General features: G+C 34.9%; 1 protein-coding gene across 2 annotated transcripts in view; it reads right to left on the reverse strand.

The window, feature by feature from the left end:
* Positions 1-9,473: 9,473 nt before the first annotated feature.
* Positions 9,474-27,452, reverse strand: part of LOC142341200 (transient receptor potential cation channel subfamily M member-like 2) — a 31,500-nt gene continuing 13,521 nt past the window's right edge. For both annotated transcript variants that reach the window (XM_075392120.1, XM_075392119.1), the window contains 6 exons: positions 22,407-22,495; positions 19,010-19,128; positions 18,041-18,176; positions 15,826-16,007; positions 10,400-10,532; positions 9,474-9,883 (listed from right to left, as the gene is read on the reverse strand). In XM_075392120.1, coding sequence (XP_075248235.1) covers positions 9,757-9,883; positions 10,400-10,532; positions 15,826-16,007; positions 18,041-18,176; positions 19,010-19,128; positions 22,407-22,495 — 786 coding nt within the window. In that variant the 3' untranslated portion in view covers positions 9,474-9,756. The remainder of the gene's footprint in view (positions 9,884-10,399; positions 10,533-15,825; positions 16,008-18,040; positions 18,177-19,009; positions 19,129-22,406; positions 22,496-27,452) is intronic.

Here is a 27,452-nt window from a genome sequence, read left to right on the forward strand (position 1 = left end):
GATTTTAGCTTGTTGTATTGTAAGAATTACATTAGCTGAGACTTGTGAGGAGACAACAGTTTGGATCGCCATTTTGTCGAGTACAGTTGGATATATTTTACCTTCTCCAAAATTATGAACAAAATAATTTCCACGAAGGAACGAGTTTTTATTTCATTGGTTGGACCAAGTGGATCTGGGAAATCCCAACTCATCCATGATTGGTTTGTTTTTGGAACTTTTCAACCAGAATTTGACAAAATTTACTATTTTTATCAACACTATCAATCTCTTAAGGGACTAATGTCAAAAAATATAAAAAAAAAAACATTGAGTTCGTTCAAGGTGTTGATTTTGAGTTGATACAAAATTTACCTAATAATGGAACAAAGTATTTACTTATTTTTGATGACTCTTGTGAAGAAATTTCTAGTTCTAAAGAATTTGTAAAAATAGCTACTGCTGGTAGACATAAAGGTTTAAGTACAGTGTACATAAAGCACAATCTCTTTCATCAAAGTCGACTAGGAAGGGATATTGAACTACAGAACACCCATATTGTTTTATTCAAATCACTCAGAGACGTCTTACAAATAAACACGCTCAGTCAACAGTTGGGATTGGGATCTCAACTAAAAGACTGGTATACCACAGCAACTTCAGTTCCCTATGGTCATTTACTTATTGACTTGACTCCAAAAACAGTCGACTCTCTGAGATACTGTACTAACAGTGGTTCAACACCATCTTTATTTTTCCTACCTCAAAGCAAGCAACAGATTACATTTTTGAACGATGAGCACACAACATCTCTCTACTCTGATCGCGTTCCAGAAATATTCCCAGAGCTTCAAGATAACTTTTCTCAAAAATTGTCCCAAAGACTTTAACCAGTTTCTAAACGAGTGCATAGTAAACCTTCTAAGAGGAGAGCTAAGAGAAATTCAAAAACAAGAAGTTTTAAAGTTCAGAGAAGAAATTCATCTTCTTATTTTAAAAATAACAAGCCTCAGTAAAAGAAGACAGATTCTGAGTTCCAAAAAAGGCATCAGTCTTATATCAATTTTAACTCCGTCAATCATTAATCGTCTCTCTTGAAATGGATCAGATTGTTTTGATTCCTCAACAACTTTATGATCAAAAAATCAGGTTATCACCTCAAAGATTGGACAAATATAACGAAAAACAGGATTCGGTTCCAAAAAATTTGGAAACTGTTTATAGAAAAGTTAACGCTAAAACAAAGTCTTCTAGCAACGAATCACTTATCAATTAAATTTTAAATTCACCTCGCATTAAACTATCCCTATCTGACTCCATTTTGTTAGACGGAGGAGATACAAACGTTGCATTTGTCGATTTTGTATACGCTCTGAAGAAGAAAAACGTTGAATATCCCGATATTTATTACACAATTCTTGACGCAATCTGCATAAATCCACATAAAATTTTAAACAAAGATGCCAAAAGCAAAGAACGAGGAAGCTGGATCCCTTTCCAAATCTGAAAAAGCCAAGCTACAGAGGTTGTACAGGGAAGGAAAAGCCGCATATGATTCAGTTCAAAACCTTCAGAAAGCCAGTGGGTTGTCAAAGAAGAAGGTCACTGATTTTTTATACAGAGAGAATTCTTACACTAAATTTAGACGAGCAATTCGACATTTCAAAAGATTACCTGATTTTGCAAAACGTATCAATGAGATTTGGTGTCTTGATTTGGCTTTTATGGATAAATTGTCTGAATTTAATAACGGTGTGAAATACTTATTGATATGTGTTGACGTCTTTTCTCGCCTGGTCCGTGTTCAATCAATGAAGTCAAAATATGCCTCTGATGCTGTAGCTGCCTTTAAAAAAATGTTAAGGAAGAACACTAAACCTGATAGATTTTGGGTTGATCAAGGTACTGAGTTCGGGGGAGAATTCAAAAATTTTTGCAAGAGTAGAGACATCAAAATCTACTCTACAAGAAGTGAAACAAAAGGTGCTGTAGCAGAAAGAGCAATTAGATCTTTGAAAAACGTTATTTATCGCTAGATGGAGGAAAACGGCGATAAATACGTTCACAAAATGGATAGTTATGTTAACACTATGAATACAACAGTTAACAGATCTATAGGTAAATCCCCCAAAACCGTTAAAAATTCAGATTTTTTGTCAATTTTTTACAAAAACCCTATTATTGAGTACAAAAAACCACGCTTTAAAATTGGAGACAAAGTTCGAATCTCCAAGTGCGATATCCCATTTAGAAAAGGTTACAAGTCTCAATTCACAAGTGAAATTTTTGAAATTGTTAAAAATGCGACTTTAAAACCACCAACCTATAACCTTCATGGAGAACAAGGTGATGAAATTCTAGGCAAATTTTTTGAACAAGAGCTTGCAAAGTGTATCATTTAGATCTGAATTCTTTTACTGTAGAGTTGGTTTCGAATGCTTCCTTTGATTGTTATCCAAATAATACATTAAGTTCTTTTACAAACTTTGTTCTGGAACAAATTAATCGCGAAGGAGAATGGGAGGTTGCAATTACAGAACTATCTTATCCTTCCTTGTACCAAAACATCACGGAAGGGAAATTTTTCTATCTAGATGAAGCAGCACCGAATACAAAACTCTGACTATTACACACTTGATCCAGGTCTATATCCTTCGATCTCTGATATTGTAAACGAAATGAACAAAAAAGGTCAGGAACGAGAAAAGTATGAAAAAACACCAATCAGATTACACGTTAACAAAATTACACAGCGAATTTCTTTGAGTCTTCCCAATGAGAATTCTTTACTTGTTATATTTAGTGCTGATCTTTGTCATGTCTTTGGATGTGAAGAAGCTGTTTATGGGAAGGGTGTTTTCATGAGTGGTGCTGGTCCACATTTTCCCAAGTTCCCTTATGACATTGTACGAATACATATATTGTTGATATATAGTGATATTGTTGAATACAACATTGTGGGTGATACAAAAGCTGCTCTTTTACGATGCATTCCTTTTATATCAAAGGTTAAGAATGGAGACATCATCTCAACTGGCCAATACATGAATTATCAAAATTTTCCAAACCTACAGTTTAAAAAAATTCTGAAAAATTCATTCCACAGCATAAAATTAGAGCTCCGAGACTCTTATGATGAAAAAGTACCTTTCAACTCTGTTGGAGTAACTAGAGCAGTACTAATGTTTAGAAAAACTTCTGAAAATCATTTTTAGAATTAAGACTGTAAAAAATGGTTGCTGATAGTGATTTACCGTATTTTCGCGGATATGCCAGACAAAGGGGTAGGGGATTTGGAGCTTTAGCGCAAACAATTGGGATGACAGCAATTCCGTTTTTGAGATGATATGTTGTCCCAGCAGCAAAAAGAGTGGGAGCTGATTTAATTGAAATGGCTGCTCCTGAAATTGGAAATGTTTTGACTGGGAAGAAAAAACTCAAATCTGTCGCTGCTGATGTAGGAAAGAAAACTTTACGTAAACAGCTAGGTGCAGGAAAAACAAGAAAACGTCGCATTATTCGTAGATCACCTCCAAAAATCAGTCGACGTCGTCGAACGAGAAAAGATATATTTGCTAATCTAAACTGAATTCTAGATCAACAAACGATTCCAATTTTCGATATGGACACTTTACAAACTCTTGCTTGGAGATTTTTGACAAAATTCCTGTTTTGGAAGCAATTGAGTCTCCTCATGTTCAAGAAGTTTATCCTAGTACTTCACTGGATGTAAGCAGCATTGAATTTGAATTTGAAACAGATAGAAGCATCTATCTTGATATGAGAGATATCCACCTTCAAATCAAAGTTGGACTACAAAAGGGAAGATTGTTTGATGACTTTATGAAAAAAGATGAGCATGGAAAACCAGATATGGGTATGTCTTTCACAGATGACGATTTACATTATCTAACTCATGTCAACAATATTTTACATTCACTCTTCTCCAACTGTGAAGTGTATCTGAACAATCAACAAGTGTACAACTCAAATGGTCTCTATGGACACAAGGCTTTAATTTCCAAAGAATTTAATGCTTCAACGAGAAATAATGAAGGCATTTTGGCTTGTCATGGATACGAATTTGAAAAAGAACCTAGTGATTATGAGAAGAGCCCGTTTATAGACCGAGAGGAAGAACTTCTGCTGAAAAATGGAAGCACTTACTACGGTAAATTAGCTATTGACCTGTTTCAATGTGAAAAGTTACTGCTTCCAAATACAAAAGTAAGATTGAAATTGATTCGTGCAAGACCTAATTTTTACATGATTTCCTACAATCCTCACGTTTCCCTTAAGGTTCTTGACTGTTCCTTATTTACACGACGCGTGGTTGTTAACGAAGTGTATCACCAGACTATCAAATACCAATTAACTCATCAAGCTGCTTGTTACAACTTTATGGAAACCATTGCACGTACATTTATTATTCCCTCAGGACAGAACCAGTTTATTCAGGAAAATGTTTTTAACAATGCTCCAATCAGAAGAGTAGCTAATGCGATGAACACCAATTCGGCATTCACAGGATATTTTCAAGAAAATCCTTTCCATTATCAGAAATTTGGTTTGCGAGAACTTAGAATTGTTCGCGGAGGTAGAGCTATTGTATCGCTTGATACAACTAATGACTGTACAGCATACGTAACAACAATGAAAGCAATGAATTTTAACGAGGAAATTCCTGCGTTACCGAATCACCAGTTTCAGAACCACTACATACTTGTATTCGATTTCACTTCACTTCAAGATGCTGGCGAAAATGTTCATTATCCTGAATTCAGTGGTGAAAGTATTCGATTGGAAATGTTTTTTGATCGTTCACTAAGAAACGTAACAGAAATCATTGTTCTGGGATAAAGGATGTCCACTGTCAAAATTGATCAGTTTGGGACTGCTGCTAAATATGTCTAATAATTTTTCATCATTTTTTCAATTTTATGTACTTTGTTGGAACATTTTGTAGGCTTAACCTCTCTATCTAGCTGTTGTTCTCTACATCAATTGTTAATTAACTAATGGATGTGAACTGCGGTAGGCTAACTTCAAATATATATATTTATATTCCTTTGCTAATTTTCCTTGGACTTTTTATAATTATTGTTTTGTTTCATCCCAGCACCCAGAACGAAACGGTTGACAAAATCACAAAATCCAAAGATTGTTGCTTCTCTCAACAGAACGAAAGTTTTCAACTTGATTGCTCTGTCAGGAATCTTTGTACAAACGGAGCTTGTGAGATAAAGAAAAGAAAACTTATTTGTCATGGATAACACCTCACTTCGTGACATTATTGAACGCATTCCAGAGCTTAAATTCCGGTATATTGGATCCTTTCCAGCAGATTTTGTCCCAAATTTGCCCAAATTTACTTTTGCAATCATCAACACTTTCCCAAGCAGTGAAGCTGGTGAACATTGGATAATGATTGGTCGCCTCAATAGGAACTATTACTATGCGGATTCTCTAGCACGATCAATCACACATTACAAATTTTTGAATAAAAAGTATCAGAAAATGATACAGAGACCACTCCAGAAAATGAAAAACTTGTGTGGGTTCTACACTATTTATGCTGCTTTTCACTATTTAAATTTTTACAAACAAACTTGAACAATGTTCATGATGTGCATGTACTAAATTTTATTAGTAATTATATGTAAATTTGATTACTGGGTATACACTAAGCTGGTGCCCAATAAAGTCGACATTAGTTTTTAACAATTGTACCTTTTACTCAGTTAGCTACGCAAGTTTTTCCTTTTTGTCGACTCTATTAACCCACTCGGCTAAATGTACCTCGGTTTTCACTTATTTTAATAGCAATTTATACCAATTTAATGTAAATGTTCGAGTGATTTTGTATTTTGATGTGCATAATTTATACTGTGTCTGTTATCTATAACTTTTTCAATTCAATTTTTTTAAAAAAGCTGTCATTTTTAACCAATCAGAAGAGAGTAATTAGAAATTACTGAAAAAACGACGTAAAAATGTACAAAAATCTCAACAATTTTTCAAAAAATACCCCTAATCTTAATATATGTCAACGGATGTAAATAATTTGAAAACATGTCGACCGCTATAGCTAATCTTAATGCATGTCGACCGCTATAACTAATCTTAATACATGTCAACTGCTATAACTAATCTTAATACATGTCGACCGCTATAACTAATCTTAATACATGTCGACCGCCATAACTAATCTTAATACATGTCGACTGCTATAACTAATCTTAATACATGTCTACCGCTATAACTAATCTTAATACATGTCGTCCGCTATAACTAATCTTAATACATGTCGGCTATACCCAATCTTATTACATGGCGGCTATACCTAATCTTAATACACGGCGGCTATACCCAATCTTAATACATGGAGATTCTATTCCTAATCTTAATACATGCAACCTATACCCTATATTAATACATTGAGACCGCTATACCTAATCTTAAAACATTTAAATTCATTCCCTATCTTAATACGTTAGGGAGGACCCAAATCCCGAAAAATACGCTATACCCTATCTTAATACATGGGGGTCCTCACCCCCCCCCCCCCCCGGGGGACTATCACTCACTCTATTACTACTAATTTAGCATAATAGCTTAGTCGCAGTGGAGACTGAACAGACACGCACACATTTAAAACCTTACGTCCCAATTGAATCAAAGTTTTCATATAGTTCCTTATATTAACATTTTGCATATTTTTCTGAGATTTTTGAGATAATGGGCTTCGGAAGAATGTTATGGATTTTTTCCAATGTTCTGCAAGGATGAAGCTCTTTACGGCAAACATAGGCAAAAAATAATAACCAAATTGTGACTATAAAATGTTTTCATCCTTGCCCATTTTTGGTTCCTTGACCAATTGGTAGCAAACAGACACATCCGTTAAAGCAGCGAACTAAAGACGAGTTTTCTCTTATTAATAATATTTCTTTAAAATAACTAAAAAAAACTTTTAAAAAATTTGTAACAAAGATCCTATACATATTGGAAATCCTAATACAAATTTTTTTGTCAGTTTTTAATCACAATTTTGACCGTTAAACTGTATTTGTGGTCACTGTTGTGAAAATATCTTTGCAAAAAAAAAGATTTTTTGTTCTCAAAATTGTTCTGTCCCAGCAAATCAAAATTATTCATGTCACTTAATTCGCAGTGTTCGAATGGATGATAGGAGATAATTTCACGTATTGCACCAAATACGATAATGAGGTTAGAAAAATTAGAAGATAATATTTGTGGTCAACTCTAGTTATTTAACCAATATAGTTGACCTAAAAAAATATGCGAATTAAGTTCCAGCATTTAAAGTGCGTTGGCATCCATTATATTTTAGGTTATTACCGCTAACCTTAATTTTTCTGTTCCTTTTTATGCCTGATTATATATTTCTTATTTGACTTAAAGTAGGTAACAATACTTTAGATTTCACATGGCGGGAAATGGAATCTTTGATAAATCAGTGAACCGAATTTTTTGCAAAATTTTTATTTATTGCCTTGAGTCAAATTTATATTATTCTTCAAAAAGAAAGATTGGTGCATCTAATCATATAGCAGCAAAACACTGTTGTTTAATGTAAAGTCTTGCAATATTGATGCTTAAATTAGGAACACCACAAGAAAATTGTCATTTTGCCGTTAACTATTTTTTAACTGTTGTAATGTTATCTTTTAAAATCAGCAGGAAAAAAATTCCATTAGAGGAGCTCGCAGCACCCACGCCAAATTGCTTTTGCTGCAGCTGGTTTTCTTTTCCAATTCCGTCGCAGACCAAAACAATTATTCGGAAATCGTGACAAAATGTTATCTTTTTTTGAGTTGTTTTCCTCGTCATACTGGTTGTTTCTCAGAAAACTAGAAAACTTGAGAAATATTTACTCTACAAGAAAAACAATTCACCGATGAAAAAAACTGTCCTGCTCAGTGCAACTTCAGTTTTACGTTTTATTTCCCCAAAACTACGTTGATGCAACCATTGTGATTTTTACTGTAACGTATCAACTCCTTCAGGTGGATTTATTTTTTCTGAATGTTCTATTTTTTATTGCACTGCTTCAGAGCCCAAAGATAATTTTTCAATATCTTGGAAGTGTTTGAGTAGGTCTTCCTACTAACTCGTTCGATAACATGTGCCCAAAATTACCTATTCGAAAACACTATAATCGGAACTAACGAGAACCACAAATTAACAAAAGATTTCTTGAGCTATTCTGTCTGATTTTAATCATTGAGAAAAAGAAGTGATTATAAATTCCGCACTCCCCCCACCAAAAAAACTTATAAAAACTTACCACATTCTTTAGAAGAAAAATTTCTCTGTTCTGTGAAAATCTGTGTAGATGGAGACTTTTTGTTTCATACTGAAAGATTACCAAATAAAATACATTGGAACTGTCAAAATTAATTCTCATTTTACAAGCGAGTAAGCTTCGACACCTATGTTCAACACTTCTATCCGTTGATAGGAAGCAATGGTGCAACAGCCCAAGAGGTCATGAAAACTGATTAATCTTGAAACGCTTCAGCGTGGCATCATATAAACCAGCTTCAGTACTAGAAAACGACATTACCTTAGTACCCGGGTCGAGATGTTAGTGTCATTTCAGCGCATTTTTTAAGAGATGCGCTGAGTGCGCTGAAATTTTCAGAACGCGAAAATAAAAATGCGAAACTGAAAGCTTTGAGCTTTCAGCGCATCATCAGCGTATTTCTGGCTAATTTCCGCACTTTTTCTCTACATTTCTTAAATAATGTTCAAAATCATTTGGCAGCACATTACGTACAAAATTTGAGTGCATATGATGCACCGTTTCAGCGGATTTCAGCTCATTATTGTGGAGCGAGGTTTTTGCACTGAAGCTCCTACCATTTAGCATGAATACGATAAAAATAAGTAAAAAATGCGCAAGAATTTTCCTCGCTTTTCTCACATAATTTCAACGCATATCATCCTTTTTCAGCGCATTTCTTACGAAACGGTTTAGTATTGTAAAATCAAATTAAATGAGGAGGATGTGAAGAATGAATAGCACAGGTGATTGGGTGCCGACCAACAAGCAGTAGAGCAGGGTTCGAGACTTAGGCAGCACGAGAAAAGGTTGAAAGTGAGCTGAAGTTTTTTAAAAGATTCTGTGTGTTTCAGCGCTTTTTTACAAAGCTCAGAGCATTTCAGCGCAATATTATGTAAGGATTTTGCGCTGAATTATTTGAAAATTTCAGCGCATTTATTAAATAACATTTGGAAAATTTCTCGACTCGGGAAATCCATACTGTGGGCCATAGAAAACTTGAATTAAAGAACTTAGTAGGTATTCATCTAAGACTAATACGATGTCGTACTACGACCTTACCCAGTTTTCGAAGCTCGGAAAATCTGGGCAGTATCAAACTGCAGCTGTTACAAACAAGCTCTTATCTTCCTCATCTCAATCGACTAGATAAACGTTAAATTCTGGAACAACTACACTTTCAAAGAAGGCTTTAAAGAAATTCAAATTTGTCATTCAAATTTTTCTGTTTATTTCATTGAAATTTGTTAACAATAAGCAGCGTTTCAAAACATCTGAAATAATTTTAACTTTTTTCCATAATTGATAGATTTCTATAAAAGTTTGTTTAGTCTTAGAGAAATTAACAATGTCATTTTTACGGTTATGATGAAAGTTTAACAAAGAATCTAAGGTTTCTGTACAGTTCTTTGATGGACGTTTGCAATCATATTGTTGCGAAGTGTTGAGAGACCGGGTAAATTTGTTTTTTATTGTTGTTTTTCAATCAGGGTTCGCAAGAGCTGTTCAATTTCGTCTAATTTTTTGTTCGTCTTGGCGGACTCGTTTGCAAGATGAGCCATGTTTTCTTTCATCAGCTTGTCGTTCTTCTCAAAGCTAAAATGGAGAAAATTCGATTAGGCGAATTTAACCAGCGGTATAGTAATATTTAAACCAGAATGTTTTTAAGAAATTTATAATAACCATTTAATATATCATATTTGAAATAATTTAGAGCATGATAAAAAGGGATGATAAAAATGTATTCTGCTGTCATAATCTACGAAATCAACGAGTATAATTTATTAATTGCTGGTCACGCATTGCCTGAAAAACTTTTTTTGATATCATATTTTTGTCATGATCTAAATTCGTTAAATATGATGGATTTTGGTTACATTATCCTTTATAATTGCAAATAAAATAAAGAACAGGGTTCCATAACGTTTTGGAAAGGGAGAGGGTGGAGTGCGAAGGGAGGGATAAAATGACTAATTTTTGTTTTTGATTTCTGATGATTTCCTGCTAAATACTTGCCCACAGAATACCCCAGGGGTTCCAGGGGGTACTTGGGTGGGGGGTGGGGGGGGGGGGATGGGGGGTAAAGGAAAAAGGGGGGTAAAGGAAATATACTTTTTGGCGAGTGTGGCCACTTGTTTGTTGAGATCAATTCCTTCTTTGCTGAACTGTTCAATAAGGTATTCTTCCTTCACTTCCTCTTCAAACAGAAGCAATTCATACATCCGGCTAGTGCTCACATCCAGGGCTAAAATTCACCACATTTGAAAAAACAACCCTGGAAATAACCCTAAAATATTTGGTGTCGACAAGCGAAGTTTAATTTTTAGCATATATGCATGTTAAAAGAGTTCTATAAACATTTTTTTCAGAGAAGAACTGAAGAAAATATCAAATATATTTAAAAAACATAGTTGCAGCTGTTCTGTTTGCAACATTATTGGGATCTGTTCCGCTTGTGACCCCCCCCCCCCCCCACCCCGCATAGTGGGTGCATATTATCTGCACCAAAGAAGCACGTGCAATAATTTTACATAATGATTTACCATTTTACCATGTAATGACACGTGCTCTTTAACGGGGGGTGGAGGGGGGGGGGGGGCATAACCTACTGGGCGGGGGGCACAAACGGAAAAGATCCCATTATTGATTGTCCTTTTGTTTTTCTTTTCAGCACAATTTATGCGACCATTTCTTAAATTATTCTAGATACCTTTTTTACAATTTCCAAAACCAACAAAAGCATATTTTTTCTTGTGCAAAACCATTCAGGCTAACGTTAGTAAAAGCCACTAAAATCATTCAACAATATTTCTGAGCATTACCCTTGCCTTTTAAGACTGGCTGCAGAAATTTACGCCAAACAGGGCTGTTGTTTAGTTTATTAATACCTTGTTAGGTAAAGCAGCCATACTAAACACAGTCCAAACAAAACTTAGTCTTCTTTTGTTAAGTTAAAACTCTCGAAACAACAAAAACCAAAAGCTGATATCAGTAGCCATACACCAGGTTGCATAAACAGAAATTTGAAATATTTACCAAGTGACCTGTCTAGAAAAAACATGATATATAATAATAGTGATATGAAATCTCAATTCGTAGTTAACAGAAGCCTGTTTGTTAATAATAATAATAATAATAATTGTGGTTTCTGCGTAATCGCAGCGGAACAGCATTAGGCCTACAGTAGCCTGTTTTCTTATTATTCCCCACATTTCAGACTGAGCTTTTTATGAGCAGATTTGCTCTTTTTTGCTGAATATAGCCACTTTTTTTGCGTCTGAAACTTTCACGTGGTACCATCATTGCAGCCAACATTGGTCAGGCTATGGTCAACCTGAAGCTATGGCTAAGTAAGAGCTGATCCTCACACAGACAGCTTCACGGAGGCAGGGGATTGAACTCTCAATCATTGGCGTGTGAATCACACACCTTACCTCTCGGCTATCACGCCACCAGTGTTCTCCACTGTCCATTTCTATTATTTCCCACAAACTTTCTCTTACCTAAATTTTAGCGAGTAACAGTACTGTATCAGAATCTGAGTACAAATTCTAAGTACTGAATCATAGCATTTTTGGAGAAATTTTAGTTTTCAGTAACGAATCAGAAAGATTTTGGAACAATATATTGTAATTCATAAATTCTCTCAATCAGAGCAAAATTCAGAACCAATATTCTCTGAATTTCTCTGAATCAGAAAGAATCTCAGAAAGATTTTCTGAATTGGCTCTGAGTCAGAAGAAATTTCAGAGCAAAGGTTACCAGAGGACATCAGCAAGTTACTTAACCCATGTACAAAGGGTCAAATTGGCCATCGCTCATGCAATTTTTTTCCACAAACCCTATTCATTCTGATTTCACTCTTCCGTTCTACAATAACCTAAATTTGGTGACCTAAAAAATATGCGTAACCTACCAAAACTAATCCACAATTAGAAAAGGCTTTCTTCTTTTTGAAATTATTGTTTGGAGTTTGCAAAATTTACTAAAAATCTCATTTTGTTTTATAATTGGTCCTACAAATAGTCGGAGACATTAAGAAACATTAAAATTGGAGCAAATATCAGGAATTGAATAAATATGCACAGCTATAAAATAACAACCTTTTCAGTCTTTACAATTAATTTCATTAAAAAAAATTGACTTCAAACAATGCTTAAACAGTTTTCTATACTCCAAAAAATTCGATCCGTTTAAAAACCGCAAGCAGTTTAATTTTTCATTCGCACAAATTCGTTAAGCAGACTTTCTTTGCTGGCTTGATGCTTTTGTGGATTGATTTGGTTTACAACAATTTATATAGACTTTCGCGCTATATTAGGAAATATAAACTAGTCTGGTCTTAAATAGAAATTCCAAAAAAAAGTTAACTTTACCCTGCGGACCTTTTGAGAAAAAACGTTACCAATCACCATAAAATTTGACCATTCTTTGATCTCAAAAATCCAACGTACTTGTAATAACGGCTCCTCACTGCACTTATAATAACGGCTCCTTTGAAAAATCGAAAACTTCTAAATTCGTATTCTGTTCTTTTTGAGAAAAACTGCAATTGAGAGCTTTTTGACTTAATGTTTGAATATCGGCTGCATGTGTGCACTATAATCTTGCAAGAGGTCAGCAATGCACCAATACTAAATTATCAGATTTATTAAACGCACTGATGGCCATTCGTTTTTTGCCGAAGCCTGTCTTGGGATTTGTGGCAAAATAACTGTATTTCAGAAAAAAATCAACAATAATTTTTCTCTTGCGTTGGACTTAAAATTACTCTTGTTGAAGTGTATTGAAATCCAATGAACTTTAAACATACTCGGTAGCTGTCAGCTCTCCAGCAGAGTTAGTAATTGTTCTGATGCCGGTCAGCACTTTTTGGAATTGACTTTCTAATGAAATGGAGCAAAACTATGGAAATTTTTATTTTTTCCTATACCGAATACTTTTTGAACTTAATGGTGAAATGGAGTGAAATAGAATTCTTAGAATCCATAAACAGATGTTTTGAAGTTTTTTGTGGGAAACATTGATGTACTCTGACAAAGCACATATTTTTCTTTAAAAAGCAAATTTAAAACATTTTCAGTTAAAAAATTAGCGTTGTTCAAATGTTGGCTGTAAACGCAAGGGCTCCAAAAATAAAAAAAATCGTTGTTATTTTTTAAGGAAAATTGCAATTTCTTGTTGTTTAGGTTAAGTATCAAATCGGAAGAGTTTGGAAAATCGTCGAACTGCGATTTGACTGTGTGTCTGCACGAAACATCCAAAATTGATAGTCTTTTTGTGTCCCCCCTCTCTTTTTTTCTTTTGGTTGAGTTTCTACGGTGAAATTTAATGTTCACTGTTCCTTTCCGGTGCCCTGAGCCGGTAGGGTTTTTTGCCTGCGCAATTTCAGTTATGTATTTTCTCTGTTTTTCACTCTGCCAATCCCCTAAGTGTTGTTCTCTTTGCCTTGTCTGCTTTACCATTTATTGGATGTTTGCGATTAAAAGTAAAACTTGAGCAAAAACTTGTTTTCGTGGTGCTGAGGTTTATTAAGTTTTGCTTCTGGTGATGCATTTGACAACACAAATAGGAGGATACGCCGTTCAGAAAAGAGAAAAAAATGAACAAATGAAGATAGTTTGAAAGTTAACGAAAAAAAATTCTCCAGTTTTCTTGTCGAGATAGATTGATTAAAATCACCCTTATTTCTTCTTGTGATTATTCTCTTTACTATTTCGTCTCGACATTCAATTGTCGTTGAATGTTTTTGGTGTCAGGATAGAGTGGGATGTACGGAACCACTTTTTCAAACCAACTATGATTTTTTAGGATAAGACAGGGTGTAGGACACACGTGTATTACGTAATGTGAACAGCTGTTTCTTCTTAAAATAAGATATTCTTTCAAAATCTCTGAGCCTTTTGAAAGAGTAAATTTAAGTCTTGCAGACTTTTTGGCTCAAAAAGATTAAAATGTATCAATTATTTGGCTCAATCAGGTTTGGCTCAATTAGGTATTATCTTGAGAAGTTTGGTCAGATAATTAAAGCAAATAAATTCCTTATATTTGTTCTGTCGATGAATTAAAATAACGTTTTTCAGCATCAAGTTGTAATTTGGCCATTTTTGGGCAGATGTTTTCATTTAAGGAAAGAGAAAAATCCTTTGATGTATCAAGCAACAAAATCTTAGCACAAAAAAGCAATTGAAAGCAATCAGTAGGCCAGTTATCTGGAATTTCCGTTTGACACCTGTTGAATTGTCTTATATCGAATATGTTTTATAAAGCCAAACTCAGCAGTGCCATTTTCTCCTGCATTCAATTTCAGATTCAAAGCCTCTTTTGTTTCTAAGACAGGTTATGTAATGCTGCTGAAGTCACTTCAAAATTATGTCTTAGATATTAAACCGGTACGCAGTCCTAAATGGATGCAGTTTCGTAACCAATACGATAGAGTTCGTAATGAAACAAAAAACAGGAGAAAAACAATTTGTTAAGGGATTAATGAAGACTTTAGTTTAACTTTTGACAGTTGTTTGAGACGGTTTAAGGACCGCAGTTTTCCATTGATCGAAAAAAACTTCTCCGTCTTTTTGAAAATTCAACTATTTAATTTAACAATTTTATGCTCTATGGGTTAATTCTTGACAAAAATAACCAAAAACGGCAAACTTTAATGATATTCCAATTCAGCTTATAATAAAATGAGTTCAGTCAATTACAATTTTTTTCATATTGCAGTGACAAATAACTGAAAGTGAATTTAAAGGGAAAGTATCTACAATTCGAATAATTTCAAGAGTGCCTCTGTTAGATCAAAACGACCCGCCGTTCAGCAAAATTTTAACAGTGTTCTTCTTGTCTTTTGGTTTTAAAATCCCACTCTTAAGAACTGAAAGAAAAACACTGCCGAAATTTTATCGTTTTTTTCGCACTATTGACGGATATCAGAGTCAAATTTTCATGTATCCACTTTTGAGCAAATGTCAGCATTTAGGGAAACGGAATAATCCTGAAACGTATCCTGGAGAGAAAATCTAAGCACCAAAATTTTAAAATTTTCCAATTAAATTTTCCAATTCATAACTGTTGAAACTTTGCTGCCACTTTTTTCTGCTTTCAATGCCAGATGTAAAACCACATTTGTTTCAAACTTAGGTAACGTGACTCTGCTGAAGTCACTTCAATGTTCTGAGATTGATCTTGAACAGCTACGAAGTCCTCGTCAAATGGCACTTTTAGTGACTTCATCAGTCTCGTAACCTATACGAGATGATTCGCAATGTAACAAAAAACTTGACAAAAAGAAGTTTCGATTTGGAGCTTTCTTTTCGCCCTCTAACAGTGGTTTGAAAAGGGTAAAAGAACGTACTTTCCCCATCAACCTAAATGTTCCAAATCAGAGATAGCTTCTTTTAAAATTGAGAATGCTTGACTTTTGCTATTCAGATCTGATTATAACCAATTTTGTTCGTAGCCGGTACTAAATTATAACCAAATTTGTTCGTAACTGGTATTATTTCGAAACCAAATATTTTCATAACTGGTAAACTAACTGAGCCCCTTAGACTTCTTGACGTCTTCTTTGTGACTGGGCCACCGGAAGAGGAGTATAAGGTGGTACAGGATAGTGAAGGGAGGGGGGAAGGGGGGTCGGGTGTGGTACTCCACAATCACATCCAGCCTCTTGTTCTTCCAGTCTGTCGTTGACTTCTCGTTCACTTGCTCGTAGATTGAACTGAAAATTGTCAGGAACTTATCAATAAAAAATCCAGAATCACAAAGTTCTAAAATAAGGTAGCAAATATAGTAAAAACACGAAAGTGTTAATAGAAGGCTAGACTGACATGAAATTTTTTCTTCGATTTTCTTTCGACCGCGTTCTTTTTCACACTGTCCAAATAACCAATATCTATTTCTAATCCATCGGAATATATATTTTTTCAAAACCAGCTTTTTGCGTAAAACAACTTTCTAAATCACTAAAAAATTCCATTAAACGTCTTGGCGCATACTGATTTTGGACATAATGTCGAAAACATTACAATAAAAAACATAGAAATTCCAAAGTGAGACGAAAACTTTTGGAAGAAGGTTAGTAATCCAAAGTATGGACTTGATTTGCAACATCCACTTGGTGTCCCTGGGAAAATACTACCAGCTCAGATGGCGGCAGTTAGCAGAGCGAATGATCAGAGGAGTGTGTCCTGAAAAGCCACTTTTTGGAGTCAAATCAAATTCTGTTCTGAGTCCAATGCCAGTGAGAAACTCATCAACGCAGGCAAGTGCCTGCTATGAAGGTCTTGTATTCATACCTCCTTCAATTCATAATTTTGGAAAGATATCCAGTGACCTCAAGATGCGGTTTCTGATTCGAAAAACATCAAACTAACGAAAGCGAAATCGTTTCTCCGTTTAGAAGCGAGCTGGCTGAACTCCAACTATACTCCTTCGTGAAAGCAATCTACTTGAGTCTCTTTGTTAGTAGGCATCGAATGCATAGTTAGCATGCTTGATGGGGGCTTGAATTTCACTCCTTGAGAGTTTGATTGAAAAATAAATAGTAGTGGAACAGAAAACTGTGTCTGTGTTCCCGGCGCACAATAATTATCTGAACAGAAGAGCATTTGGTAAGACGAATTGCGTACAGTATAGACCAAACAGGCGTTCTTGTCACACAAATATCCATCACAGAGTAAAATTGCAACTCCTATTGCAGAGTTGAATTAAAAAAGAGTGACTTCACTCCAAGATTGCTCCGAACAACGCATGCTCTGCTATGTCATGAGAGTTGGAAAGATGGTTTAAAAGCGTCCTTAGACTCACGAGACTCTACTCCTATAAGAGAGTATTTGCCCATTTTTGCATGACATTTCATTAAAAATATCCATATATACCCTTACAAAACTGAGATCGAAAATAGTAAAGTTAAAAACTTGAAACATGCAGCAAAACAAGAATCTGGTGTGCTGCACTTGTAAAAAAGAAATTTCAATAGTTTCACAAACATCAAAGTACTTCTGTAAGTGGTTGAAACAAACATCTTTCTTTGGAAATTTTCACTTTTTCGGTTTATATTTTATTTTCTTTTAATTGAATGCAAAAATGACAAAAAAATTACAACCGCCGTAATTAGAATAACCTGAGTACGTCACCTGCTGAAACCTGTAATCAAAGTCCTTTTTCGACTTCAGTTAAAATAATCTTTTTAAATTGTAATCTTTCTGATATTTTTTGCCTTCAGTTGGGGGAAAATAATTTAAAACCAACCTTTTTGAAATTTTCAAGTTCATCAGGTCTGCTCTCACCATATAAGAAAATAGAAACGTTTTCTGTGGTTGTCTAAAATAAAAAGAAGAAAACGAAAATCTTGTCACAGTGGATAAGAATCATTGCTGATGATGTTAATCTGATCTTGTGTGCGATACAGTATTGGTTTTATGAATTTTTATTTTAGTTATGGTTGTGACCACAAATTCTAGTAGACATTTATTTCAACTAAATTGAGGTTGAATAAAGAACAAACATCCTGCCCAATGGCATATCTGCTCATAAAAACATATTTCAGACCCACTCGAGCGCACACCCGTGTGTTTTCGGAGGGAAATTACAGAGCCTGAACGGCAGTTCGAGCGCACTACAGTCTGGACCACGGCAACAAACTTTTGTCTTTAAGATTATGAAATCGATCTACTTATGTTGACCTTCGTTTTTATCCACATTGACCGTGTTTAGGCTTGAAGGAAGAATGAACAACAAATCATAGCTCACGTGAAAAGTGCAATTAGAAGATTCATGAGTAGAATGTTTCCCACCACCATGTAGATAGCAGTGAACACTACACTAGTGTGGGGTAGGAAGGGACAAGGTGGTAGACCTGTGTCGTCCGTGTAGTCGTTCGTACAGTCTAAAATCAAAATTAAAAAAATCTGTTATGAAAAACAAACGGATCTTTTCCGATTGTGCCCCCAGTACGTTATGCTTCCCCCAGTAACAGAGCACGTGTCATTACATAGTAAATTAATATGCAAAAATATGGCACGTGCGTTTGGGGGGGGGGGGTGCAAATAATATGCACCCACTAAGCTGGGGGGGGGGGCACAAAGGGAAAAGATGCAAAAAACCTATCATAAGCGCCCCTACAAGGACTGCTTGTCAATTTTTGGATCTTTTCCGTTTGTGTCCTCCTCAGCATAGTGGGTGCAAATTATTTGCACCTCCCAGACGCACGCGCCATATTTTTACATAATGATTAACGCGACTCAATGACATCTTGCTCAGTAATTGTAAGGTGCATAACGTACTGGGTGGGGGTGCATAACGTACTGGGGGTTGGGTCTTTTCATAAAATCTAGTACTCGACTAGGGTAGTCCTTCTCTGTACTGAATCAGTCAAATTACAAGTCTCAGATCAGATATCTAACAAAGCTTTCATAATGTCATTTTTCAGACTTGGCACTTCTTGAATCAGAATGTTGATAGGAATCTGTGCCTTAATTTCGTGTCAACTCGTCAAAAAGATCCAAAAGATTTTTAGGATCTTTTCCGTTTGTGCACCCCCCCCCCCGCGCTTAGTGGGCGCATATTATTTGCACCCCCCAGACGCGCGTGCCACATTTTTACATAATGATTAACTATTTAATGACACGTGCTCTATAACTGGGGGGGGGGGGCATAACGTACTGGGGGTGGGGGGGGGGGGGGCACAAACGGAAAAGATCCGATTTTTAAGCAACCAACCTGTGCCTGGCTTCATAGCCGCATCGTCGTCCAGGTCCTCCAGAAACAGTTCTCCGTATGTCTGCCAATATGACATGTCCACCACTTTGATCATGTCCAACGCCGTCACTTGTCCATACCTGAAAATATCCCGCGACGAAGAATAATTGGAAAAAATGTAAGATTAGCTGTGAAAAGTTGTTTTTTCACCTCAAATTTCGTCATGATTTTGCGGTGAAATACGGTGAATGCGGAGAATTCATTTAGAAGCATGCAACGTGACATGGCAAACTGCTCCAAGCCAAATTTTTGCTTCGGTAAAGATCGATCAAGTGTCAAAAAGGTCACAATTGAAATTTATACCAGGTACCTTGACATAAAATAGCTGCCATTTTTTCGTAGGCATATAGTCTCGAAATACCAATGAGGAAAATAAGTGGCATTGATTCTAAAAAAATTTCTTAAAAAAATTATTCTTAATTCTAAATGGACGTAATTGAAGAGAGTTATTTTTAAAAGCTTCCCTAAAAAAATTTAGCCTCCCTAAATTTATTCACAATTGACATAGATTACTCAAGAAATATTTGGCTAAATTCATATTGGAACAAATATCACATGTGAAAAAAGTTTCTACGCGATTGAAAAAACATTCCTACATGATGAAAGCGGCGCACGTTAAACTAAAACAGATGCACAAATAAGTTATGGGATGAAAAAAATGCTAATACTCGTTCTTATAATAATTTACTATTATCTAGCTAATAGGTTCTACGTTTTAAAGCATTGTGTTACCGTTTCTTCAGATTTTTTAATTTTTTGACCCAGACCGTATTTAAAAAAATGTAAATTTGTTGAGCACAATTCAGATTAAAAACCCAGTAAGTTAAAATGAGTTCTAAAAACCAAAACTTGTGCGCTCATCAAAACAAAAATCACGAACAATGAGTAAAACAATTAGAAAAATGAGATCACAAATTTTCAAAGTTCAAATTTCATAACAAATGGCTATTATTTTTTTTTCAAATTATCAATCTTTAGATATAAAATAAGAAACAAAGAAAATGATATGAAACGTTTTCGCAATTAACATTGCCTTTCAAAAGTTTTGCATAATTATTAACCTTGAGTAATGAATCTAGATAAATCGCTGCCACGCAGCAAAACTAAAGTACCAGACAACCTTACTTTGCGCCTTTATAACCGATCACTAGCAAAAAAAGAACAAATATAAGAAAATAGATGAATCGCCGCCTTACAGCAAAACTAAAGAACCAGACAACCTTACTTTGCGCTTTTATAACCGAGTAGCAAATAAACGAACAAAAACTTCGAAACAATACGAATTACTGTTGTATAGGAAATTTGATGTTTTGTTCCAAATTGAGAATAAAATAAATCGCTTCTACCAATAACAAAAAAAATTTAACAGACAGTTTCTTTTTAAAAAAGCAAATAAATATTTTACAGTTCGATCTAAATTTTGTGCTTGTTTTCGACATCAATGGCTCCGAAATTAAAAGCTGCTTACATTTATGTGAAGAGAATCAGATATATTTAAAGAATAACTTCATTTTTGAAGGGCTACAGTAATGAATTGAGTAAAATATTCTGAAAAAATTGTGGAAAACGTAAACTAAACTGAGCCACAAAATCCAAAAGCGAAAAAAACCAAAAAAATTGAAAGATTGCTGAATTTGCTTTCAATTTGGTTTTTAGTATTTGTGTTACTAGCGTCGAAACAAAAAAAACCCGAACTTGAATTGCTTAATTATTGAAACTTAAAAACCGCTTGCAATTAGACAAACAAAGTCACAGAGAAACCAATGGCTTGTAAAAGTAACAGTTTTTCAGTTCACTACTTGGTCACCGCTCAAATACAAACTCACTTCCGTTTTTCAAATAAAAGCACAATTAAGTTTTTTCAATTACTTTGACGACCGAAACAAAGCGTGAAATTTTCTGAAAAGACAGCAAAATACTTCTGTGATTTGACAACGACAGATGCCAAAAAAGCTGTACCCGTTGATTCTATTCAGGATATTCAACGTATATGTCAAAAATTTATCTATCGAGAGATTTTGTTTACCGCATTCATTTTTCATCGCTATCTCTCTCTCTCTCTTTCTCTCTCTCTCTCTCTCTCTCTCTCTCTCTCTCTTTTTGTCTCTTTACTACCCACTCGCTGACTCACTTACTTACTCTCCTTCACGTTATCGCATAAACACTGTTTTTTTCTTCATCACAAACACGCACAAACAATACTGTACTAACACATGGTTACACACAAACAAAATAAGCTAACCTGCGAGTCACAAAATATGCATGCATAGTTTTTCAAATATTGACACACACACACACACACACACACACACACACACACACACACACAAACACGCACACAAACCTAATATATTCATTTTACTTAATATTAGTTTCATTCTGCATGAAGAAGCGAACAATGGGGAAAACTAAGCCTTTTTTCTCCCAAAAGGTACGAAGTTTTGAAAATTTTTCAACATATTTAAGAGTATCTGATTAATGCCACTTTCGATTCGCTAAGCAAAACACGAAACTCGGGCAAAAAATTTACTCTGGCATAGAGTTCCAACCTAAAAATTGAAGTTGAACCAATAAAAATTGATTATTCATTGACAGCACTAGCAAATTATTATCACCTACGGCCCTACGCAAACGATCGTTGCAAGCCAGTTTTAATGCGGCAAAGCGCAACAATTTTTAGACAGTTGATTGAGATTGTTCTGAAAAAATCTACCGTCAATTGAAAATTACTTAGAAAAAAAAACAAAAAATTTTTGAGTTGAATTGCGAGAAAGTTCCATAACATACTGTACGTCGCAGTTAAAAACAATGAAAATGATTTAAATTTGCAGCAATTACCTTTTTCAAAGATTCCAAAAGAAAAAGATAAAAAGTTGAAACAGTTGAAACGCCAGAAAGTTCCACAATATACGCTAAGTCAGACTTACAGAAGTGACTAAAGAAAATAATTCGAGTATAACAAGCAACCATTAAATATTATGATTGTTGGGGGAAACTGAGAAGTACTGCAATTGAACAAGCATCTCTTACTTGCAAGCCTTTTGTGCAAACCATTACAAAAACTGGTTCTAAGATCTCGAACTTAGGCATGTCTTTTAACTCAATCTCTCCTTTTTTGTTCCTCAAATTTATTTCTCTACCAAAGTATATGCTGAACTAGCGTGGCTTCTTGTCATGCTATATCAAGCTTCTCTTATGCACAATTTACATAAGGTTGATTTCTCTCAACCTTCCGACACATATTGAGAAACAATTTGTCATAGCTGAATTCAAATTTTTCTAGAAGCAGTATGCTCCTGCATAAATTTTTGTTTCATTTCTAGATATAACAATATAGTTGAAACACGCGTTCTCTTACCGTATAGGTGTGGCAACACTTTTGGTGATGACTCCAAATGCAATCATGAACAATATCCAGATGAAGAAGAATCTAAGGAGCTCTGGGATCTAAAACACGCGAAATTGTTGGTTGGATCTCAGTGAATGATTGCTGGAAATAGCAAATGTTTTTACACATCCTGAATAAAAAGAAGTAAACAAGCTGCTCCATACCATCATTAACCAGGTCTAGGTGCAGGCTCATGAAGAGACTTTTAAAGTCAAGTGGTAGGGGCCAATATTGATTATAATTACGTGTCCAGCAACTAGTTAAAGTCCAGTTAAGTTATCTTTATGGGTCCAGCTTAAGTCTTCTCACAGCCAATTAGATTTGGGCAAGATCTTTTCATGGGTCCACCGTTAGTCTGTTCGTAACCAACAAATTTGAGTAAAGGTCAATCCATGGGCCCGACATTAGTCTTTTCATAAGTCTGCTTTTTAAGAGTTCGATTTTTTATAAAAAAGACTTTCTTCTGCTTCTGTACATACGGAAACAGCACCGCAGCAGGACAGAATTTGGTGGCTAAGTTCGCTGAAATAGATCATTGTTGCAAGCATTTGAGATCACTTTTTGAGCCAGCTCTTAGCTCTAGTCATAGATGTCATATATAAACTGATCATGATGATCCTGTTGCAATCGAATTTTTCTACTAGACAAACTTAGAATCAATCATAAAGTCGCCTATCAGCGCAACGTCTGTACAAAATTGTGACACATATAATTTTAAGGTAATTTTAAGGTATTTTCAGTTAAATAGAATTGGTAACTTTGTGGGTTAGACAGGCCTTAATTTGAAATTGGAAATTAACAATATTTTAGAACTATAGTTATAAAATCTTAATAATTTACAGCAGTCTTTAGTTGGGCATCAAATTATGGCCTGTTGAGCCTAAAAAGTTGTTTATTCTGTTTAAGTGAAAAAGAGAAGCCTTAAAATTGTATGTGTCACAACTTTGTAGAGACTTTGCCATATAAACTTTTTCATTATGACACATGTTATGACACAGGTAAATTTTTTTGAACTCATTTTATTTTTAATAAAACTTAAGTATCATAAAGCAGAACCCATTTTGCCGAGCGAGTTAAATAAAGTTTAATGACAATTTAATTACGCAGACGAACTAACTCACGCCAAAGGCAAAAGAGAATCAACGAGACTCGTGCAATTGAATAATTGATTCCACAAATGACCCGAATATCACTAACTTCAGAGGGAAATGTTTAATTGTCCACGAAGCAATAGACTGTACTTTCTGGGAAATTATCAGAAGAGGAGAAAGAAAATTGAAATTATAACTGAAAATTTCACTTCATGGAAATCTACTGCTGTTGAATAATGGTTTTTTAGTACGCGTCATGCGAAAATAGTTCATAAATTTCCATCATTTACCAAAGACTAAGTAAAAACAAGACGAAAAAAGTTGTTTGAAAGCGAAATGTTGAAAATATAATTGTAGCGAAGCCATTAAAACGATTAAAAGTATTGAAAAATTATGGCATCGAACACTAGAAGGCATAATGGTTTTCAAGAAATGGAATGATGATCGTTATTATATAGACGAAAATACAGGATTCATCAAAAACATTTTTCATTTCAAAATCCAATATGGAAAAAAATATAATAGTGTTGGCGACCAAGAGATAGGAAAGCAAAACTAATAAAAAGCTGAGATTCAAAATCCAACAATATTTTCAACAATGGGAAAACAGATTTAAAAAAATTGCCAAGCACTCAAAACTCAAAAGAATCGCTTTGGAAATAATTGAAATATAAAAAAAGGACACCAAAAATGGACAAAAAAATCACGAGTTCTTCATGAAAACACTGTGTCATAGGACAAAAAGAATAGATATCAACTGAAAACATTGAAGCGATCAATTACGCGCAATTAAAAAGCCTATAGTACCTATCATTTTTAAAACCAAGTGACAGGAGAACAAAAAACATCAAACACGGGCGAAACTGAACCAATCACTCTTAATACAACAAATTTTAGTGCGAAGTCAAAGAAACCATGAAACCATTCGTTCCCTATTGAGGGAATAAAAGATTCAACCAACTCTTACTATGCACTATAAAAACGCACGTGTCAACTTTCAAACAAATTTGTTGAAAAAATCTTAAAAACTGAAGCCAAGTAGACGAAAGTGATGAAGACGCTCTCGTGAAAACATTAAAAAACGATCACCTTTTTTACATAACGCTTTTGAATCAACTCTCTTTAAAACTCCAATTTTTTTGTAAAGCTACTACGCTAAACTGATTTTTTCGTTGACAGCGAATTGTCGAAACAACCGCTTTTAGGAAAAAACAATCCAATCCCACTCCTATAGCTTGTAAACAAACAAACGCTCCTATAGCTTTTAATTGCTAAAAAGGTACCACTAGCTTTCAACTTCGCTGCAAAGATTTACAAAAACCGCTTAAAGCTTGTCATAGGGACTGGATATCCATACAAATATCCATTACCTTAATTAGCTTGTATTTGTTAGTTCAAGGGCAGTAATCTAGTTCATTTTAGTTTCATTCATCACAACCATCAGTTTTGATCCTGGTTCTAATTTATGCATGTTTTCGATAGAAAACTGTCTGTTCACGAAGTAAACAAAAACTAGCTTCCTGTCTAGTCGCCTGATCACCTCATGATCATCTAATTTCCTTTTCCGATCTAATTTGTAAATTTAGTTTCATTCTCCAATTTACGTTGCTCAATGTTAGTTGCAAAAAAAAACAAATTAGCAATTTGCTTTTTAAGAACTATCTCAGAAACTCAGTTAGTCATTGGCTGCGCGAATACCTAAATCTAAAAGTAGAATTCAAAAAAAAGGCTTCGACAGTACAACATGGCGCAGGCAGCAGTTGACACAAGAAAAATTTATCTTCAAATAGACGCTTTCTAGGAGAAAGCAACAATCACACCCCCTCTTTCGTGGGAGAAGTGGGCTCAACAATGGAAAATTGCCTTGCTAGCAAAAGAGGGAATCCAACTTGAAATTTTTTTCAACGGACCACCCCCCGAAAGTCACGTATCTACCCGATTCTGCATATGAGGAATCGGTAGGAAACCACACGGAGCAACAGAACGAGACCGGAAAATCCGCAACCAATATTTAAAGGTAAAATGGCAGAACAGATGCAAAAAAGACTGATAACATTCGCTTCCTGTGTGTTGATAAGCCTGGGCACATCTGCGATCAAATGGCTATTTCACTCCTCTATCTTTGCAATGGTACAGAAGGTCGTAGAATCTTTAAAAGAAAACACCCACATTTCTTATTGGAAAAGAACCGATGAAAAAAACTTGGCGTACAATGGAAGATTCCTTCAAAAAACCTCAACAAACAAACCTGAATCAACACCTGCTAAAAACGACGATGAAGAGTCCGTAACTACATAACTACATAACTAGCTACAGAAAACTGTACGAACAGATATATAACTCAAAATATGACAGTGATTCCGACTGCTACGTCGCAGCTACCTCCAGTGAAACTGCCAACAAACTAGAGCCCCTAGATGCCAAAATACAGTTCGGTAAAGTTTTCTCATTTTAGATGATTAACTCCGGAAGTGTGTCTAGCATCTCAACCAAAACATTGGCCATAAACATTCTTAGGAATACCCCAACTGCACGATGGATTAACTCAGAAGACGAGAAAGACCTCAAAACATTCTCAAATGAACCAATCAAATTTCTAGGAAAATTCACTGCCACAGTCATCTAAAATGATTGGATTTGCAAGGACGCATATCATACAATAATAAACGACGGGTACAAAAACATCACAGGACGGGAACTTTTCAGTGGCCTAGGACTGGCAGTTGTCCGACAACAATCAAAGAGGGGTAAATGTAATATCAATATTATTAAGTCTTAATGCAGAGTAAAACACGCTATCGCGTCGAAGATACCCGAATTAATTTTACGAATTGAACTATCAGAAACACACCTCGTTAAATCAAAGTTGCATCAAAAGTTTACAGGAAAGCAGCAAGAAGGCCGCTGCGTTTTGATTAACTTACAATCTAGAGTTACTGTCGAACTTGACCAGTCACAAAAAATGGGCCATGTCGAACAATTGTCTAATTGCTCTGATAAAAACTTCATTTCACCTATTGTAATTATAGTAAAGAAAGATCAATCCATCAAATTAGCATTAGATTTAAAAGTCCTCAACAAATCAATTCATAAAAATAAATATCAAACGCCAAATATAGAAAGATTTTTAGAATCAAATTCATAACACTTAACAAATCACAAAACGGCCAGAAACATATTTTTCTTCCTTAGACCTTAAATATGTATGCAGTCAATTACCGTTTCAAAAAGACACTTCAAAAAACACTGTAACTTTAATATTATTTGCTGTGAGTCAACAGGTACATATAGATGCAATACTGGCTTTCATGGTCTCACTGACATAACAGCCGAAATTCAAAAAGTAGTGGTCTAAAGAATTATAGGCCATCAAAGCACGTATTCTTTCCTAGACGATAATATAATAGTTAGTACCGGATCAGGATCTGATCAGATTAATTATGTCACCAAATGCCTTAAAAAGTTAAATGAAGACACTTTGCGCATCAATTTCTAAAGATGTCATTTTGCTAAAACTGAAATTGAATGGCTTGGTTATAAATTTACTCAAACAGGTGTATCGCCACTTGGAAGTAAAACAGCAGATGTATCAGCAATACCGCCACCAAAAATACTAAAAAGATCACGATCATTTCTGGGATCAGTAAACCAGTTTACCAAATAAATAACACATTTAGCACTACTTTGTCACCCTCTAAGACCAGTATTAAAAAAGACCGCTAAATTTGTTTGGACTGAGTTACGTACCAAACACTTTAGCATAATTAAAGGTTATATAGCGCAAAGTACCGAAAATTGTTACTATAACCTTGTTTTGAATGCCAGAGTAAAATGCGACGCTTTGCGTTCAAGTCTTGGAGCAGAACTTGAACAAAACAACCCGGACGGATGAAAACCTATTGCATTTGTGTCAGGTTTTCTAAAC

This window comes from Convolutriloba macropyga, chromosome 6 (genome assembly GCF_964194025.1).
Source record: "Convolutriloba macropyga chromosome 6, txConMacr16.3, whole genome shotgun sequence".
Classification (NCBI taxonomy): domain Eukaryota; kingdom Metazoa; phylum Xenacoelomorpha; order Acoela; family Convolutidae; genus Convolutriloba; species Convolutriloba macropyga.